Below are 15916 nucleotides of genomic sequence, written 5' to 3'. Positions count from 1 at the left end.
GAAGTAGCATCTCTCACAGGCTGGGGCTTACACTTAGGCTGGTTGGCTACCAAGCCTTGGAGATCGCTTACCTCTGTCTCCTCAGTGCTAAGATTACAGATACAGGCCACATACCCAGATATTTTACATGGTTCTGGGAATAGAACTTAGGTCTTTATGCTTGCAGTCAGCACTTTACAGATCACACTATTTCCCCAGGCCATATATGCAAACAATGTTTTTTAAATTGTTTTAATTATTTTATTTGTATGTGTCTATATGTGTATATGTGTATGTCAGAGTTTATGTACACCATGTGTGTGCAGAAGCCTTTGGAGTCCAGAAGAGGGCATGGGATCCCCTGGAATGGAAATAACAGGTGACTGTGAACTGCAGAGTAGGTGCTCTCGGTACTTAGCCCAAGTCCTTTGCAAAGATAAATAGTAAGCAACCTTTGCCATTGAACCCTCTGTCCATCCCCTAAAATGCTTAATAATTCAGTATTAACAAAGCGAACTTAAGAGACATTTAAAAAATATAATGGGGCTGGAGAAGTAACTCAACAGTTAAAAGAACTTGTTCTTGAAGACCTGTGTTCTATTCCCAGCATCTACTTGGCAGCTCACAAATGTCTGTAACTCCATTTCCAGAAGATTCCATGCCGTCTTTTGATCTCTGTTACACCAGGCATGCATGTGGTGCTCAGACATACATGTAGGCAAAACACCCATTCACATAAAATAAAAATCTTAGAACCTTTTGGTTTGAACAAAGGATGAAAATCAATAAATGTAATACAACACAGAGATGAACTTCTGTACATAAACTGCATGATCAACTCAAATAGTCAGCATTAGACTAAATGGGAAAGACTGAAAGCAATTCCCCTGAAGGCAGTGATGAGCCAGGGTGCCCATTCTCTCCTTCTATTCAGTATAGTGTTCAGTCTTAACAGTGGACACAATAAAGGAAAAATGAAAAGTATTCCTATTTTTAGATTGCCCTATTTTTAAAAGATTCTAAAGATTTGATTAGAAAACCATGAGACCTAATACACACTTCAGCAAAATAACAGCATACAAAACCAACATACAAAAATATCAAATTTTTCTATATATAATAACAAACTTTCTAAGAAAGGAATAGTGGGAAAATTCCATTTGCCATAAAACAGATCATTAAAAGACATGGAAACTAACCCACCTGAAGCACCTCTGAGACAGCAGCAACGTTAAGGTACTGAGGACACTGAAGGCATTGGAGGGAAAGTGCTACTTTGCTGACTGATGTGTAGAATTTATGTTATGAAGATGAACAGATTACCAAATGGTTGCTGTAGTCAACCTAATCTTAATCAAAATTCTGGTAATGTTCTTCACAGAACTATAAAAAAATAATTAAAATTTATGTAGAAGTATAAAAATTCTAGATAGCTAAAGCAATCTGAAGCAGAAAGAGTAACACTGGAGCCTGTGTATCAGACTATACTAATGAGTTACGGGGACAAAACTGTATGGTACTAGGGAAAAAAAGTAGACAAATCACAGTTACATTTTCTGCCACCTAGTCTTTGACATATGTATCTGAAACATGTATTAGAGAAAAAGACAGCATCTTAACAAATGGAAAAGTTGGTTTCTCTCTGTAGAAGAGAAAGACTAGATCCCTATCCTTTACCCTACACAGAAATCAATGTAAACCAGATCAAAGATGTCAACATTTCAAATACTGGTGAATACTGAAAATACTCAAGTGGTAGAAACAGCAGCACAGGAAATCTCAAGAGTTCAGAAAGATGTTCTGAAAAGGACTTCAGTAGCACATGAAATCTCAAGTGTTGACAAGTGGTTCTACATGAAATTAGAAAAGCTTAGCGTGGCTGCACATGCTTTGGGAGGCAGAAGCAGGAAGATTTCTGAGTTTGAGGATAACTCGGGCTACACAGAGAAACCCTATCTCAAAAAAAGAAAAAACAAAAGTAAAAGAAAAGAAAGAAAGGTAAAAGAAAAAAGTTAAAGAAAGAAGGGATAGAGGGAGGGAGAAATTGAAATTGGGGGCGGGGGAAGAGGCAGAGAGAAGAGTGCTTCTGCACAGCAAGGGAAATACTAGTGAAGAGACTGCCTAAAATAGAAGCAAGTGGGGCTTGCAAGGTGGCTCGGTAAAGGCACTGGCCACTAGCGACGACCTGAGTTGGGTGCCTGTAATCTACATGATAGATTGTCAGGTCAGTGGCCAGTGCCATAGCCCTCTAATGGCTACTGTCATGTGCATGTGTGCATACACACACTGAATAGAACAAAGAAGGGTCTTTGCCAGCTATACTCTGGATAGGAAACTGATATCTGGAATATGTAAAGAAGGGCAAAAGTAAACACCAACAAAATTGTCCAGTCATTAATGGGGTTAATCAGCTGAACAGACAGACTAGTCTCAAAGGAATTAGTATAAATTCCCAGTTAGTATTTGAAAAGGTGTTCAACACCCTAAGCCATTAAAGAATGGTAAATTAAAACTGTTTTGAAATTCCATCTTACCCAAGGAGGAATGACTGTCATCAGGATAACAAATGCTGGCCAAGATATGCTGAAAGAGAAACCCTTATTCACTACTGAACGTTAACTGTGCAGCCACTGTAGAAGACAGTGTGGAAGCTCCTAAAAAAAACCAAACCAAACCCTAAAAATGTAGCTACTATATGATCCAGCTAAAGCATTCCTGCTGCACTATTTATCATAGTCATGGTTTCGTGGTCCTGTTTTTAAGCTACAGTATTCACAAGAGCTGACAGACTGAACTAGCATAGCTGTCCACTGGGGGAATGACTAGCCTGTGTCTTTTTCCAGAAGTACCTATTTGTTTCTTACTGATTGGTCCAGGGGCACATTAGAATATTTGTCTATATTATTTAGGAAAATACCAGAAATTTTAAGAGATTGTTGGCAAATTTTTGCCAATGAAAGACTTCATGTTGCTAGCTTCTGTTTCTCAACAACTCCAGTACAGCTCCCAGGAGAGGAAGAGAGCTCTCCCTCTGAATTCCTTTCCTGCACGGTCTGTGGTGAGAGGCAGTAAACTCAGGAACCCTTCTAACCTCTTCTTTGAGACCTTGCTTACCCCAAGTCATTAGCCTCCTACATCACTCTCTTCTGCAGCCCTCATGACCCCTAACGTGTCTTGTAGAGAGCCTCACTTCCTGCAGGTTTCAGATGGCTCAATGTTCTCTTAAAGGTGGTCCTGTGTGGGAAAGATGGCTCGCTGCATGTGATCCCACAATAGGGTAGGTCACCTTTCCTCTCTGACTTTGGTTTCTATGGGAGTTTCTAAGCTCAGCGCCTTGGACTCAGTGTTCTTGCCGCCTTCTCGGGCCTTCTCTCAGAATTGGGGAGGGGTAGATTTGGTGGCAGGGAGCATGGAAGAGTTCAGCACTCGTACTGAATGTAGGGTCAGGAGCATCGGGACCTCTGTTGTCCTGCATTTCATGATTACCCTTACCAGCCTGGCTGGAAACCGACAGCTGTGCAGCCGTGACTCACTTAAATGTGACTTTCCCGAACTAGAAATAGACAGTTTTTTCTAAGGGTTCTAATACTTGACTAATTAACTCTACCTTCTGGCTAGAATATGTAACCCTGGAAGTGTTGCTATATTTAGATAATCTCTAAGAATGACAGTGTAGAATTTCTGCTTTTCATAGCACCTTAATTAATTTTCTTTTGCTTTGAAAGGCACTTCAGGTGATGGGTTTTTTTTGTTTGTTTGTTTGTTTGTTTGTTTTTTTGTTTTTCCTGCTGGTGCTCCAGATCCCATCTGGAGGGCTCAGGCTGTGGTCCCTGACAGGAAGTGACATGTGAGGTCACACAGAGCTCCTTAGGCACCTCTGTTAGTGACCACTTCAGAAGACTGGTCTTGTGAGAAAGACAGCTTTAGTGGCTTAGAGCTCCAAAGGGATGGATGGGACTGACCTAACCAGCCAGTTTTGACCAGGCCTGCTTTATGAGCAGTTCACCCACCATCTCTGTGTGCCAGGCCGCCTAGACACAGCTCATCCCATGCATATGTGCCTGGTTGCTTCCTCCATGCCTCCCTCCATCTCCTAATCTTCCTTGCTGGCTTGCTTGCTTGCTTTCCTTGTGTCTGTTGTAGTTTGCATTGAAAAGATCCTAGAGGATAGTTATGAAAAACACATATAAACCATTAAATTACCTTCCTTGCTAAAAACAAAATCAGCTGTCCTGTTCTCCAGATCAAAAGGAAATGAGACAACTGTGTGGAGACTGAAGAGGAAGGTTGTTCTTAGCACCTAACCCTGCCTGCTTTCTGACTGCACCGAGACCCTCCTGGGTTTTATCCCTGAACTTGTTGTCTTTGCTTTAGCTACATTCTTATTTGCGTCTCCGTGAACTTCTCTTTGGGTTGGGTTTGACGGGCGAAACTTGGTCTGTCCCTAGAGGAACATGGGGACGCTTCATCTACTGTTTCCTGAAACATTCCTTCTTTCCTCCATTTCCTTCCATTACACATACCCTGATGCCCTCCCTTCTTGGGCTTTCCCTGTTCCTGTAGGCTTTCTGTATTCCTTCTCATTCTGTTTTCCTTTGCATTTCTAACTTGGTATTTTAAACACTGTTCTTAAAGTCACTGATTTCTTTTGCTTACTGAGGTTTGCTGGTGATAATTGACAGTGTTATGTTTAGTCCATTTGTTCTTCATCTGTAGGATTCTTTTAAAATTCATTTTCAAAGATAATTAGAGAACCAAGTAGAACCAGCTGTAGTCCAGGAACACAGCGTCAGGTTGCCCCAAATTCCATGTTCTAAAATGGTGTCAATTTCACTAAGTTGTTATAAAATTATAAATCAAAGCATGGTTAATGCATTGTTCTCGGCACATTAGGGTGGGTTCGAACAGAGCCAGGAACTCTTTGTTATCTGATGCCATCTTGACCTTCTGTTGATGCAAAGGATTGATTTGGTAGTCCTGAGGATATCGGGTCCCACATGGAGGTGGGCAAGAGGTGGCTGTGTGGGGACTGAAGGGAGCCCAAGACTGTCTACCAGCCTCCTCATCATCTTAGCTCTCCAGTCACAGCCACATCAACCAGTTCCTCAACCTTGTACAGTGTTTAAGATGTGCTTGACTTTTTTTTCTAAGAACATGAGTTCACAGTTCATTCTGTTGGCCAAGCAATCACCTTTTGTGCATGCAAAGACTAAATAGTGCTTTGTATCACAGTGTGCTAAACAGTCACCAGGAACAGTAACTCTAAACATTGACAACTCTTCCAGCTGTCATGAGCCAGGTCTAAACTGTTTTCAACCTCCGTATCTGAGATACATATGATGTGTAAACATAGGAACAGTGTTCCTAATACCAACATAGTCAAAAACACACTGTGGCCTGAGTATTTAAAGGCAACAGATGGGAGAAGGGGCATTTTTAATCAACTAGAAATGGCATTTTTAAACTACATAGATAATGTTGCCTGTCTGCAATTATTTGTATTTCATATGACGGTTTTGTGATGTTCAGAGTGTTAAACATAACTTACTATGTTTTGATTGTCTATTTCCTTTTAATAGGTTTGATTTTTATAGCTGTAATCTCACGAAGGGTTCATAGTTCTAATTATAGGAAATGTGAGGTTCTAAACTGTGAGTAATAATTTGACGTGCCATTATCTCAGTGTTTGAAAACTTTACGTTGCAGATGAAATCAGATAACAATATCGCATTCCTTTAATTTATCTTTTATCAAAATGGCCTTTTCCCATGTACAATTTTTGGGGACAGAGGGTGGAAAATAGAGCTAAGACTTATGAGAAATTAAGGGTTTCATGGGCTGTCTAGGAATAACCAAGTCTTATGTTGTTATCAGAAAGACAAATAGGAGTCACTGGGTAATATTGTCTATTTACTTTTTATTAGTAAAATGTGAATATTTTAAATTTTGAAGTCCTCCTAATTATACTATAGGATAACTTAAATGCTGATTTAATCAAGAAATGTGGGCTTTTTTTGCATTTGTATATGCAAGTGTGCTGGCTTAAATGAAAATGGCCCCCAAAAGTTCATATATTTTGGTCTTCCATTTTTGGAACTGTTTGGGAAGGATTAGGAGGCATGGCCTTGTTGAAGGAGGCCTGTCGGTGACGGCGGGTCTGAAGTTTCCAAAGGCCGTGCTATTTCCAGTGTTTCTCTCTGCTTCATATTGTGCCTCCAGATGTAAGCTCTCAGCTTCTACTCCAATGCCATGTCTGCCTTCTTCCTGCTGTGCCTCCTGACATGGTGGTCTCATGCTCTAACGCTCTGAAACTGTGAGCCCCAAATAAAGCCTTCTGTAGGTTGCCTTAGTCATGGTATCTTATGATAGCACTAAAAAGTAGCTAAGACTCTGTGTGTGTGTGTGTGTGTATACATACATTTGAGCATATGTGTGTGGAAGCCAGACATTGATGCTGAGTTTCGAGATAATGTATTGTCTTGATCCCAGGGTTCACAGATTTAACTAGTTTAGCTAACAAGCCAGCTCCAGGTATACACACCAGTCTCTGCTTCCAAGAGTTGGGATAACAAACATGGACCACAAGGATCTGAACTCCAACCATCATGTTTACATGATGATGGCAAGCATTTTGCTGAATGAGTTAGCATCCTAGCCTAGAAAACACAGAATTCTTAAATATGAAGTACCATGATGGCTGTTATTAGGGACTTGGTTTGGATTCTTTTGTTTTGTTTTTATAATTTGGATTAAAAAAACCCAATTTTTTGGTTTATTTCCTGAAAAGAATAAAAGAGGTCAGAGTTACTTTAAGGTAATCAGAAGTCTAAGTCTGTCACAGGACTTAAGAGCCTTTAATCTGTATCTTAACATTTTAAATATTAGTAGAAACATAGTAATCAAATTGGTTGGATCAAGTTACAATTCTCTTCCATCTCCTTAGCAGGAGACTGTTAGCTGGCTTTTTTAAGAGTTTGAATTTAAAATAGAGGTATCTCCAAATGGAATGCCTTTTGAAATATTTAACATAAGTCTTTGCCAGTTTAAAAATAAAAACATTTTAAAAATACAAATTATATTTAATAAAGAAATAATCTTTTTTTTTTTTATAGAAAAATGAGCAAAAACCTTGAATCTGAGGTTAGCGAGTCAGTAGTTAAGAATGTTTATAGATCACCCAAAAGAACTCCGCCACCTGTAACTCCAGGGCCAAGGAATCTGATGTCTCCCTCTGGACTCTACTGGAAGCTGCATCTGTGAGCTACAGAAATTCATGTGCTGGGTTTTCCCTTACCTGAACCCAGCCAGAGGGTAGCCTCTGAGGTTGGATAAAGCTCCTTCTTGGACTGCCAGCAGGGCTGTGGAGTAAGCACCAAGCTAGGTGGAGCCACTATTTGTATCCTACGGTCATAAAAGTAAGCTTAGCTCCTGTGCACTCAGTCTTCCTAACACTTCGGACAGTTTCTCATGTTGTGGTGACTCCCAACCATAAAATTAGTTTTGCTGCTGCTTCAGAACTGTAATTTTGCTACTGTTAGGAATCATAATGTAAATATCTGATATGCAATTCCTGTGAAAGGGTTGTTTGACACACACACACACACACACACACACACACACAAGGGGGTTTCGACACACAGGTATGAACCGCTGCTCTACAGGTATGCTGTGGCCCACGTCTCCCTGCCTGGATTCTGACTGAGACTTTGGGCTAGGCAGATTGCTCTCTAGAGATATAAGCCAAGTTAAACGTGGCACAGATTTTTGTGAGCCAACAGTTGGGTTTTGCTGGTAGGTTGTCATTGGCTAGTGTCTGATTAGGCACCATTGCTATCAGGAGCACAGCTGCCACTCAGGCCTCTCCACTGGCAGCTCTGAGCTCTACTTCCTGTTTCTACTTGACTCCAGAGTCCAGCCCTGTGGTACTTTGAGGTAGAGTGCACCTGGCCATGAACGCTAGAAAAGCCGGATGTCTGCTTCTTGTTCTCTCCTTGGAACTGTGGGGGCAGACAGTTTTCCTTCTGGTGCTGTGCCAGGAACAGGAGGAATGTGTAGTCTCAGGGCAGCAGTAACTTTCTGGGGTAGTTCTTGTTTAGTTCTCTCATCTAATCCGTGCGTGGACCAGTCTTGTTTGTAAGAGTTGAGTTTTCAGTGGGCTATTCTCACCGGTGAGCAGTTTACTAGCTGTGACTTGGGGATAGTGAAGCCTGAGACCTCTTGCTGACCTCAAGTCTGAAAGCTTTCTATGTGCCTGACATAACTGAATGCTTAAGCATGCGCTGTTCTGTTGATGGCTGCAATGCTTTCCTTATTGAAACTCGCAGCTTTGACCTAGTAGTGAAGACAGTATCATCCACACAGAGGAGGACTCAGTGATGCCTCCGGGCAAAAGTAAAACTATCCCAGCAGCGTTTTCAGGATTCATTACACAGAGGACCTGAACTTCTTCAGCATGGAACACTGAAATGATTTTTGGCTTTGAACATTTTCAAAGTAATGTAGCAAATTCTTGGTGTGGCCATAAGAAGAATTAGGAGGTTCCTGGCTTTCTGGTAGGAGACAATAAAAATGAACACTATTTCCCATTAATTAAAAAACTCAACAACAAAACAGTGTTATTTGATGAGGCCGTGTCTTCGTTTCTTTTTACTGTGATCAGACATCAGGACAAAAGCAACTTGGAGAGGAAGGATTCGCCTCATATTTCCCATTCATACTCCGTCACTGCAGGACAGCTAAGGTGACAGGAACTTGAAGTAGTCACATCACACCCACAGTCGACATTGATGAACAGTGCTAGTGCAGGCTGTTCTGTGAGGTGCTGCTGCCTACATATAGGGTGCTCTTCCTCTTCAATCAACCCATGAAAATCTTTGCCTTGAGTGCCCACAGCCAACCCAGTGCAGACAGTCCCTCAGTGATGCTCCTTCACTGCTGACTCTAAACTGAATCAAGTTGATACTCAAAGCCAACCATCGTAAGCAGTTCGGATATGAATGGTTTTTAGGTAGGGTAGGTTGTATTGGTAGGATTATTACTGTAAGGACATGTCTCTAATATTTTTGGATCTAATAAGAACCTGTTGAGCACACTCTCCTGGCTCTTGGTATAAATGTTCGTTAGTGAAAGGACGGGAGGGGTCGCACTGTCTCACATGGGCCTGCTGCCTTCATACGTTGGCATAGTTAAGATGCTGAGGAAAGAGAGCAGGATACAGGGCTGTGCTCCATGGCTCCTGTCAGTCATCTGTCTGATCTGCCAAGAAGTGTGGCTGCGGCCTGGCTGTTTCAGGTGAGCCTCTGAAGCCAACCATAGACTCAGCAGCGTGTATCCATGAGAACTCAGAGCCAGAGGTCGCACATCATTCCTGCCCAGATTTTGACACAGAGTGGTCGAGAATTGGTAGTGAAGTAGACAGGCCTTCATCCCACTCCTATGGAATTGTGGGAGTGAGTCTGGAACTACAGTGTATAGAAGGGAACTAGCATAAATTACTGACTACAGCAAAGTAGTAACTTTACACCACAGACATGAGCACCATTAGAAAGGCTGTATAGAAACGGTTGAGTTCCTTCATATTAGACTATAGCCCAAAGAAGGGATTTAGATAAGGTGAAAGCTTCAAGGGTCAAACTAAGAATCTGTTATTTACACTAATGAGAAGGTTTTGCTTTGTGCTTGTTGGTTTTAGCCTGTTAATTAAATTACCCTAGAGGAAATTTTGCTGCAATGAAGTACCATCAGATCCATTGGTAACTGTTGAGTGGTAAGCTTGAGATGAGGCTTTGGGGCTGAATGGTTTGTTTTTTAATGGGGTGTCAAAACCTATGTAGGGCTGGAGGTCATGGTGTACACCTTTTAGCTCTTGGGAGGCAGAGGCAGGGTGTCTGAGCTCTAGCATAGTCTGCAGAGCAAGTTCCATGGCTGCATAGAGAAACCATGTCTCAAAAAAGAAAGAACAGGAATATTCCAGCAGAATGATTCCCCTACCAGATCATCTCTCACTGCTGAACCACATGAATTAACTTTGCTTTTCCTTCTAGACCCTTGCTCTTCCAGACAAGTGAACATGTGGCGGACAGTCCAGCTGTGGGAGACATTATTCCGTTCAGCACCATCATTCAGTTTCTGTTCACAAGAGCACCTGCTGAGCTGAAATCCCCCTTCCAGGTAATGAAGAGAGGGTAGCCTCTCAGACAACTTTGTTAGTGTCCTCACGGAGTGGGTTGCTAGCTCCCTCCCACTTTATCTAGTCTCTGATGTTTCTCTGAAAGTGAACAGAGATGGAAGAAAATTCCGGTGCCCTGCATGTGTTTTCTTGGCAGGCAGTCTAAAATTTACTTCTTGAGTCCAGAATTAGCCCTTAAAAAAAACCTCTCAACTTACTACAGTGCCCCATGCCTGTAATCTTAGCATTCAGGAAACTGGGGCTAGAGGGATTGCCATGAGCTCCTTGCCTGCCTGAAGTACAGAGTGAGACCCTGTCCCAAAAAATCATCACCATATAGCTGGGTGTAGTGGTGCATGCCTTTAATCCCAGCGCTCAGGAGGCAGAGGCACATGATCTCTGTGAGTTCAAGGCCAACCTGGTCTACACAAAACCCTGTCTCAAAAAAACAAAAACAAAACAAAACAAAAAACAAACAAAAAAAACATCATCATCAAACAAAAAATGACAATTTTTATTCATGATGCTCTGTTGATGGAAGCTTGCTTATCTGTCTATCTGTCTGTCTGTCTGTCTCTATCTATCTATCTATCTATCTATCTATCTATCTACCTACCTACCTACCTACCTACCTACCTACCTATCTATCTCTATTTTCTGAGGCTCATGTCAGCAGATCTTAAGGGTTTTTGGTAATCAGGTGCTTGAAGCCCTGTGCCACCTTCTGGACTTCTTCAGGAAGTGTGAAGATCATTTTACTCTCAAGACTTGAGTGCTTTTTGTACCAGTATTTGCCACCATTTGCTGAAGAATGTGTTTTGTTTTTCCTTTCTTTCTTTTTTTTTTTTTTGTGTGTGTGTGTTGTAACCCTGCAGAGGGCAGAATGGTCCCATGCACGCTTCTCCCAGTGGCTGGACGATCATCCATCTGAAAAGGACAGGCTCCTTCTTCTCAGGTAACGATGTGTGTTCTGGGGATCCACAGGGAGGCTCAGTAGGATAGAGAATGCAGGGATGGGTGAAGAGCAGCAAGTGTGGGTGTGTATACATGTTGTGTGTTTCTAGGTGGCCACTTCATTGCATAGGCATTTGCACGTTGGATCCCTCTGCTGTGTACTGCTGGGCACGGGGACTGTCTAATCTTTCCAGACCTTCTCATCCTCCGGCACCAGTATTTGTGCCAGTATTTGCCGCCATTTGTTCAAGAGTGTACTTTCTTCACTGTGTTGCAGCCTTGCAGAGGGCAGAATGGCCCCATGCACACTTCTCCCTGGTACAGCCCTAAGGGGCACAAGCTCCTTTTAAAACAATGTCACTTATGAGAGGATTCACTTTGGCTCTGTATCTGTGTTGTTTTCATGTATGGCAGTCACTGACATGGTGGCACTCGGAGTGAGTGAACTTTGAACAGTGACACTCCCTGGTAGGAAAGGATAACTCAGAACCTACTTAGATACCACACATTCCCTGGTTGTGGTCCATGGATATGTTTCAGTACGAACCTGGAGGTGCCTGTGCGCATCTCCAGCCATGAGCATGGTGCATGCAGCTCATTGAGCGTGCTGCTTCCGTTTTACTGCCCTCTGAAACCATGCTCAGAAAACATCACCAGAGAGCTCTCTCCCTGCTGTTTTGGTCAGCTGACTCAATTTTATTGACATGTGATCCCACTTTCCTGAAGCTTCCCTTGTTCCTGATTGAACCTGACTTCTTTCCATACATTCCAGCTGCTGACTTGCTTCTTTTTGTTAAATGTCATGGTCCACATTTGTTTCTAGGTTTTTTGTTTTTTTTTTTTTTTTTTGTATCCAGGTGAGTGGTGCAGACACATGCCTCTTTTAGACACACACACACACACACACACACACACACACACACACACACACACACCTGCCATCCTCCCTCTCAGTAGGCCCAGGTATGGAACTCACTTGCATGGGGCCTTAGGCCAGCAAACTTGCTGTCAGACATCTGCATCCATACATATCACAGAAATCTTAACCCCAAAATGTATTCATTTAATCATCCCACACACACCCCATTATTCCTTGATACCTTGTCATGGGAGGCCACCATCACCAAACCAGTCACACTAGAAAACGAGGACATCATCAGTCAGCTCCTGTCCACCTGGTTCTCTAATTCCAGTTAGCATTGCCCTAACCCCTGAATCCGTTCTCTACCCTGTCAATCTAGGTGTGTGGATGAGGCAGGCTAGCTAGCCAGCTTATCTGAGCCTCAGTGCAGGGAGCAGGCACATGAGGAAGGTCATTCTCACCTATGTACAAACACGTGAAGGTGGTGCCCACTGTCACAGTGGGACTGAGTGTACTCTTCATTCAAGTAAAGGACTTCACTGAAGAAGGTGAGGCACAGGTGTGGTGTCAGAACCTCTGGGAACCTATGTGGGATAAGGAAGATGAGCCCTGGCTTCTAGTGTTCCTTATCTTTCCTCACTTGGAAGCTGAGCCATAGAAGGGAAATGCTGAGAGGTGAGCTTCCTGTCAGTATTCAGGCCTAGGCTTATGGAAAAAGCTTAGTCAGGAAATTTGCAATGTCTCTGTGGCATCTTTTCTGACTCCCAAGTATGTACTCAGCCTATCTGAGTTTATCAATTTATATTATCAATATATTTGATAATGGGAAATGATTCATCAGACCTCCAGTTTATCATGTTAAGGCCTTGAAATGAGTTCATCCACATGGCAATCTTGCTGTGGGTTCGTGATCACAAATCTTTCTTCTGCTTCTTTTTAATTGTCTCCTGGGTGATCTCATCATTGATGCTGTTGCTAAGCTCACATTTAGCAAGTGAAAGCCATACTCATAAATACTTCCTAGTCTCTCTCTCTCTCTCTCTCTCTCTCTCTCTCTCTCTCTCTCTCTCTCTCTCTCTCTCTCTCTCACACACACACACACACACACACACACACACACACACACCACACACAGGCAGATCCCAGAACTTTGCTTGCCTAGTGGAATCCACAGAAACCGTACTGCCATAGCATCCTGCCTCTTAGCAAGAGAAAACCTTTGTCTTAGAGGATGTGCTGTCTTATGTTATCTCAAAATGTGTTTTGATCCTGCCTACCAAAGATGGATGTTTCTCTCCCTATTGATAGAGCTGAGGCAAGTGTTGGGTCTCAACATCTCCTTAACTTTTGGAGCAAGCCCTGGTGGAGCCTTGTTCTGCTCCTCCCATTTGTCGGGCTGTTAAAAGTGGGAAGTACTCGGAGCAATCTCTGACCAAGCCAGGCAGGGAAGTTGGGGCTGCTCCAGCTCAGCTACCAGATGCTCCCAACATGTGGGCTTGAGTGCAGAGGTGGCTCAGAGCATTCTTTCACTGAAGACAAAACATCAGTTTGGATACAAAGATTCCTCAGGCTCTGCAGAAATGGTTGGATCTGCCTGTTTATCCTCCAAACAAGATATAAACCTGTGTATCTAGTATTTTCAGGGGAGAAGCAACACATCAGATTGTTGCCCTTTGAGGACACATAGGTTGAAACCATTTAGACTTCATTAGACCTGATGGTACTTTTTTATCCATTGTTACAGAAACCACTTGGAACCGTATGAATCCTTGGAACCTTAGCCATCTTGCCATTGTCCAGAACCTAAAGGCTAGGTCTTACTTTCCCAGCTTGTCTGTCTCTAAAATCTTAAAATGCCTTAAAATTCTTCAGAATTTTAGTACTAATCACAATGACGTTTCTAATGCCTGACAAACTGTTATAAAACACCCACTTGGTGTGACCTATTAACCCAGTCCATCCTTTAGTATTAAACCCATGCTTTTTCCTGTCAGGGTAACTTCAGCAGTCTTGCTTGGTTACAAACCTCTTACATAATGCTTGGCCTGACTTCCAAGAAAGCTAATGTTTTCCTGAAGCAAATGAAGTAATTTAATAAATGCTTGAAAATCCTGCTCTGATTTTATGTGGGAGGGCAGCTTAATCTGTTTTCTCACTGTCATTCTAATGGTGTTTCTGATGAGTATCAAGAGAAAAGAAAAATCTAACTAAACTTAGTTCTGAGCTTCCGTCAATGTGATGTGTAATTTATATACTTAGCCCTGAGAATGCAAAGAAGAGTGGTTTTTTAAAATGTATTTTGTAAATAGAACAGTGTACCCACTATGGAACATTAGATTTTCCACTTATTTCTTAAGACTGGCAAATGTATGTATGCACGCACACTTGCATGCACACACCCCACTGCTTCAAGATGGTTGAGCCCTTTCTCAGCCTGGCTTTAAAGACATTTGTAGAGTTGGGGCAACTGCTTGAACTGGTATGCCAACTGGCAAAGAAACAATTTTCTTCAAATTAATTAAAAAATATAGAGAAGTAACTCCCTAAGGGTTGGCTCTGATATCTGATGTTGGAACATCCCACAAAATGATGCTACGAGCATGGACTTCTGTCTGGTAGTTAGAATTACTGATTAATGGGACTTGGGGCTAGGCATATGACCAGTGTAACAGAATTACATCTTATTTGAGAAGTTGGCTTAATGATGGCCTGCCCATGCTTCCACATAGCTAAAGGATGCACTCACTCATATCCTGAACACAGCATGAGGCCAACCTTCAGGAATTTCAACATGCTGGTTACTATATAGTTGGGATTTTATTCACATCTGTGTGACTCCAGGGTAATTTTGACAAGAGGAAATTTTTAAACCTGAGTCCTAAATGATAAAGAGCTGTCCAGGGAGAACACAAAAAAAGGCATTCATCCCAAAAATAAGAGAAAGTGTGCAGATGATAGAGAGAACTCATTTCTTTAATTGAAGGCTATGTGCATGGTCAAAACCAAACAGGCCCTCTGCCAACCCCTATCTGAGGAAGAAATATCCTATTTCAGAGTGGGAAAATATCTTGATTTCTTCCCTAACTGGACAATTAACTGCAACAAATGAAGTACAAACTTAATTTGTGGGTCTTTTTCAGGCTACATCAAGCTAAAGCATAAAGAAGCATAAAGGGTTGCATAGTTGTTTTCAACAAAGCTGGGTTGTTTGGGTTCCTCCTCTTGCAAGCAGTGGATAGCAGGTGGTATTAGAGCCAGTAAGTACTAGGGTGACCACCTCAGAGACCCAGCCAGCAGCTTAGAAACAAAATATAGAAAGCATTTAACCTGAAACACAGTGGTGGCAGGGGGCCAAATGTGGAAACAGGTGGGGTGAATTTGAGAACCTTGTAACAGATTCCTTATAGAAGAGACTTTGAACAGAACTAGTTTCCTGGGCTCAATGAAGAAAAGATGAACAGCAATGCCAAGCATTTGTTAGATGACCAAACAACACCCAGAAGCAATGTTACTTAAAATGTCTAGGAGACAGATGGACCCAAGTAAAGAACACATCTGAACAACGTTGACTATTTCCAGTGTTTGGGAATAAACAACAGAATTGTTAAATGGGATGCGCAGTATGTACTCGCAACAGTGGTGATTTACTTATTTTTATAAAGAAGGACAAACCACTCTTAGCCTCACTGAGTGGACATGCACAAGTTTTCCCACGGAGACCACTGTTGTAGCCTTGTAGCTGCCCCCACAACTCGGCTGTGGTGGTGGGGAAATGACCCTAGGTGTAAAGGAATATGAATGTTGCCATTTGCTAACTCCTGTCCCCAGTGCAAATCAAAGAACATTACCAAAGCAACTGCACAACACATGGCAGCACTTAGCTAAGTTCAGGCTTCCATCACAAAACCTACCAAAAATTAAAAGCCCTAAAATTCCGTAGCTATAGGCTGCTC

The 15916-nt window shown here is 42.2% G+C and overlaps 1 protein-coding gene across 1 annotated transcript in view; it reads left to right on the top strand.

Moving 5' to 3' along the window:
• Positions 1 to 15916, top strand: part of Cog5 (component of oligomeric golgi complex 5) — a 288970-nt gene that overhangs the window by 271667 nt on the left and 1387 nt on the right. Inside the window, exons 20-21 of the mRNA XM_034514294.2 lie at positions 10023 to 10149; positions 11023 to 11102. Of these exons, the coding sequence (XP_034370185.1) occupies positions 10023 to 10149; positions 11023 to 11102 (207 nt within the window). The remainder of the gene's footprint in view (positions 1 to 10022; positions 10150 to 11022; positions 11103 to 15916) is intronic.

This window comes from Arvicanthis niloticus, chromosome 11 (assembly GCF_011762505.2).
Source record: "Arvicanthis niloticus isolate mArvNil1 chromosome 11, mArvNil1.pat.X, whole genome shotgun sequence".
NCBI lineage: Eukaryota > Metazoa > Chordata > Mammalia > Rodentia > Muridae > Arvicanthis > Arvicanthis niloticus.
The sequence above is the reverse complement of the archived record's forward strand: the minus strand, read 5'-3'. Positions and strand labels throughout refer to the sequence as shown.